Source organism: Colius striatus, chromosome 1 (genome assembly GCF_028858725.1).
Source record: "Colius striatus isolate bColStr4 chromosome 1, bColStr4.1.hap1, whole genome shotgun sequence".
Lineage (NCBI taxonomy): Eukaryota > Metazoa > Chordata > Aves > Coliiformes > Coliidae > Colius > Colius striatus.
The window spans coordinates 84,234,652-84,239,659 of NC_084759.1; the positions used below are offsets into that span (position 1 = coordinate 84,234,652).

The 5,008-nt window shown below is 47.0% G+C and overlaps 1 protein-coding gene across 1 annotated transcript; it reads right to left on the bottom strand.

The window, feature by feature from the left end:
- Positions 1–2,460: 2,460 nt before the first annotated feature.
- On the bottom strand, positions 2,461–4,606 carry NR0B1 (nuclear receptor subfamily 0 group B member 1). The gene is made up of 2 exons (XM_061988599.1): positions 4,006–4,606; positions 2,461–2,752 (listed from the first exon to the last, which is right to left on the bottom strand). The coding sequence occupies exons 1-2, from the start codon at positions 4,604–4,606 to the stop codon at positions 2,508–2,510; spliced, it is 846 nt and encodes a 281-aa protein (XP_061844583.1). The 3' UTR covers positions 2,461–2,507.
- Positions 4,607–5,008: the final 402 nt, after the last annotated feature.

The window sequence follows — 5,008 nt, forward strand, 5'->3', positions numbered from 1 at the left end:
CTAACTACTCTAAGTTCATACGCTGGTTACTGAGAGACGGAAACCCACATTTATGTTAAAGTGATGTTAGATAAGCTCAGAAGCTACTGTAAATTCACGCATTTACACATACACATTAACTATTCTTCATATATTTTTCTATCTGCTATGTATATTTGCGCGCGTGTGTGTGTATGTGTACGTACAGAAGCATCAACTTAACACAAAGGTTAAATGTCATAGTTTAACCCCAGTCAGCAACTAAGCCCCACACAGCTGTTTACTCACTCCCACCCTGCATCAGGATGGGGAATTGGAAGAGAAGTGAGAAAGCTCATGGGTTGAGATAAAGACAGTTTATTATATAAAGCAAAAGCCACACACACAAACAAAGCAAAACAAGGAATTCAGTTCTCTACTTCCCACAGGCAGACAGGTGTTCAGCCATCTCCAGGGGCACAGGGCTCCATCACGTGCAACGGTGACGTGGAACTCTGAATATCTCCCTCTTCCTCCTCCTTCCCCCAGCTTTTCATGCTGGGCATGATCTCATATGGTGTGGGACATCCTTTTGGTCAGCTGGGGTCAGCTGTCCCAGCTGTCCCCTCTCCCAACTTCTTGTGCAGCCCCACCCTACCCACTGGTAAGGTAAGATGACTGCTCAGCAATAATAAAAATATCCCAGTGTTAGCAACACTGTTTCCAGCAACAGCCAAAATATCCCTGTCATCAACACTGCTTTCAGCACAAATCCAAACCATAGTCCCATACTAGCTACTATGAAGAAAATTAACTACATCAGCCAGAACCAGTATACTAAGCCTGCTGTACTACAGTCTGACTTGGTCTGAATTCTGGTAGTGAAGAGCAATTACATACTTTTTTGTTCTTTGGAATTTTGGGAGAAGCCCTTGGAGCACACAACCTTACACAGAGTTATATGAACACTAGAAGAATGTGCGTTTAAACTACACCATTGTTCTTCAGGATAGGGGCTGTGTTTCTTACTTGGTTTTGTTTGCTCAGTGACTGTATCCTGGCCCATGAGATTCTAATTGCCATGGCAATACAAATATCAATGATAATACTTATGGAACAATTTGTTCCCTTAGGAATGTTTGGCAATCTCTCTGGCCATTTCCATTTTTTTTTAAGTTTTATCCAGGTAGGTGCAAGACAACAAGAGCCTTCCCTGCTCCTTACCTGAGTGAGGAGCTGTGATTATCCTTTGCGCAAGGTGGCAGCAAAAGAAAGCTCTTCAAACTCATTCCTCTCGCCCTTGCATTCCTTTCTTCCTCCTTTTAAGGAAAGTAACTACCTCAACTTTGTTGTTTTAAAAAACACCTCTTATTGTTAGTGGTTAGTATACATGGGAATCACACGAAGAGTTACTAATCTCTTTTACTTTGGGAACACTGTCACATTTCTTTCTTCATTTTTTTACCACTATTCTCCAAAGAACTGCACACAAAGAAAGGAAAATTATTAAACACTCCCCATCAAAACACTGTGGTTTTTTTTTCCTTTTTAAAAGAGGTTTTTTTTCAATAAAAACACAATTACTTTGGGAGAAAGGATCAAGTCCAAGACCAAAAAAAAAGTGCAAGCTCAATGACTTATTGAGATATCTTCATGCTAGCTGAAAAATTCTGATGGATGTCCCAGTGGTATATCACGTTTCAGCCTAATAATTTTGTATTCCCATTGGAGTAAGTAGTCTGAAGAATGTGGCTTTTGAAATTCTAGCTAGAAATTACCTAGATGAAAAGCAAAGAAAAATGCAGAGTGCATACCAGTAGTTCTCCTGACCCTATTCAGGATTTGCTGTTTGGATATTTTTAGAGATGTTTTTGTTTGCTTGCTGTTTTGGGGAAGTGTTACTTTATTCAACATGTGTTGAATGGAATGTTTCATGGCAACTGCTAGAGCTGGCCAAGCTACTTTAAGTCTCAAAATATGCCTAACACTTTCTCCCCATATGAATGAAAACCTTAGGTAAAGATTTTCTCTAATATTCTTTACAGACTTCAACTCTGTTCAAGCCAATAGCAGTAGCCCACTGACTACAATAAGCCTTTGATAAAGCCAGCATTTGAACTAAGAGCAGAATTCACCACAGTACCCTATTTTAATATCAAAAAATGCAACGTAAATGGCTTGTTCATTCCCCCTTCTGTATGTCAATTATGTTTAAAATGTAAACCCAGACTGCTGCCTATTTTGAAAAAGCAGGGATTACTCACCTTGAAAGTCAAATATAGTAAATGTGATCTTTATTCACAGACATGGTAAAAAAACATGGATATGAACATTCTCCACAACCTTGAAGATTGTTTTGATGACTATAGTCTTATACCAAAACCACTGTGTTTAATAAAAATTAATTTCAGAACCTGAAGAATATTTTACTATGGATACAAAAATACTATCTATGTAAAAACAATAAGTTAGTTTATTTACAGTAGTTTACACTATTCTACCCTAGGGCTTCTTTTGCATTGGGTTTCTTTTCATTATTTTACATGCTTTTATAGTTTTGCACAAAGCATTTCCAAAAGCATGTCATCCATGTTCACTGCTCCAATGATGGGCCTAAAGAACAGTTCGGCAATCACATTAGCATTAATAGATCTTAACAAGGACAGAACAACATTCAGCTTGGCAAATCTGGCTTGATCACCTCTGTGAATGAGTCTGACATGTTCATTAAGAGCTTGTTGGGCTTCCCTCTGCAGTCCTTCAATATACTGTGTACACTGCAATCCAGGTAGGTCTGAAAAGAAAAATACATTATTTTGTTTAGATAGGTTTTGTCTGTAAAATCACATTCTTCTTACAAAACAGTAACAAACAGTTTACCGATTGTGTTTATCACTCAAGGAATGAAACAGATGAAATTGCAAGAGGAGTACACAGAACCAAGCCAATTTTGTAGTGCAGTTCAAAATCTCATCATGTTAGTGTCCTGCATGTTCAGTGCTCTTCTTCACTACATGAACTTGAAATACAATGTTTGCCAACATTCTCTTGTTACTTAAGTCAGCTGCTAAAACAAAAAAATTAAAGAATGCTCTTCAAAACACCTTTAGAGTGACAAATACAAACTGTAAACAGTGGGGAAGACAGTAAGTTATTCACTTCTACAAAACACTTTGTTCATGTTTAAGGCATCAATTGTTTCTCGGTAGCTCCAGACTACAAGTGGCAGGAAGCCTTAACTCCAATGTATGACAGAAAGTTTCCTGGTGAATGAATGATAGGACAGTGAAGGATAGAGAGTGCAGAATTTCCCCTTCTTTTCAGTTTGGCAGTGAGAGCATAATAAAGGCCCTGTCACACTTTCACAAGCTAGTGGCATATTTAGGCAGTGCCGTACCCAACGTGCAAAGCTACCTTTCAGACAAGTCAATCACTTGGTAGGTTCTGCATCTATGGCAGTCTCCACAGAGAGAGAAGATGGCCAAAAGAAAAAACAAACAAAAAAAAATCACAAACGCTGTACAGAAAGCCGAAACTACACTTTCCCCCTGGAAGCCCCGAACCTTCTCCTGCCTTCTAGGTGCAGCCCCCCGGGGACAGCAGCTTGCAGCCGCCGTCCGCGCCCAGGCGTGACCCGCGGCGGCGAGGAGGCTCATCCGCGGCAGCCGCCTTCCCAGGAGACGCTGCCGGCCGCCCTGCTCAGAAGTGAATATGGAAGCTGACACCGAACTTTCTCTCTGCGACTGCCTCGACTTTGGTTTGTGGGAGGAAAACTTTTGTGGAAGGTTCCGGCCCCCGAGACCCCCGATCTCGGAGGTGCGATACGGCCCGATCCGGCCGCAGCCGGACCCCCTTCCCCTTGGCAGGAGGGGCGGTCGCTGAAGATGGGACAGCAGGTGAAACCTTGCTCCGTATCCCCCTTCTCCACTACTTCTTCCCCTCCGAGGAGAAGCCTCGGCTTGGTCCCGTTTCGCTGGGAATACAGGGCGAGCTCTCCCCGTTGTCCCGCTCCCCGAGCGCGGGCAGACACCCCGCCCGGTCACTCACCTGGGTTGAAGAGCACTGTCCCCTTGAGGTAAGCGTACTCTTTGGTGCTGATATCAAGGCTCCAGCACTTGGCCAGGAAGCCCTTAATGGCCTGAATCTCGCCGGCTGAGGGCAGGTGCGGGCCGCCGCCGAGGCCGTGTTGCGGGCGGCCCGGCGCCGGTGCCGATGCCGGAGGTCGCGGCGTGGGCTGGTCGCCCAGCCGGCGGGTGGTGAGAATCCTCTGCAGCATGCTGGGTTCCGCACTCTCCACTGTCTCCAAGTGCACCCGGTCCTGCGCCAGACCCAGCACCAGCAGCGGTGCCCAGCAGCTGCGCACCAGCAGGAGCTGCTCCTCCAGGGGCAGCTCCTGGAAGCAGGGGACGTTCTGAACGAAGCGCAGCGTCTTCACCAGGACGGCCGAGGCCGCCTTGCACACTACCTGCGGGCTCCGCAGGGCCACCCGCCGCCGCGACCCGCACGGGCAGCCGCGGGACGCCTGTCCCCGCCTCGGCCCCTGCCCCGCCGGCGACGCCGCCCGCTCCTCACTCCTGAGGATGCTGTAAAGGATGCTACTGCGCCGCCTGCTCGCCGCGCAGCAGCGGCAGCGCTCGGCGCACGCCATGGCACCCGGGGTAGGTCACCCAGGGGCCGGGCTGGGCAGGGTCGGGCCGCGACGGCCGGCACGCTCAACGGAGCGGCAGCGGTCCCTACTACCTAAGTCCGCGAGGCAATGCACACTGTCTCCCCTCCGCCCAACTTATTTATAGCCAGCGGCTCTGTGTGTGTGTGTGTGTGTGTGCGCGCGTTGGTGTTGTGCAGCCGCAGGCGCCGTACCAGCGGTTCAAAGGGGCAGACACTCTTTACTGGCTGGAAGAGAGAGAGAGAGAAAGGAGGGGAAAAAAAAACCACAACCAAAAAAGCCCCACAAAACCCTCCTCCTACTCTTTTCCTGAGGCAGCGATACCTAGAGGGAGCCGGCGAGCCGGCCGCCCCTGCCTGTAAGCTGCGGCGTGGTAAGCGGCCA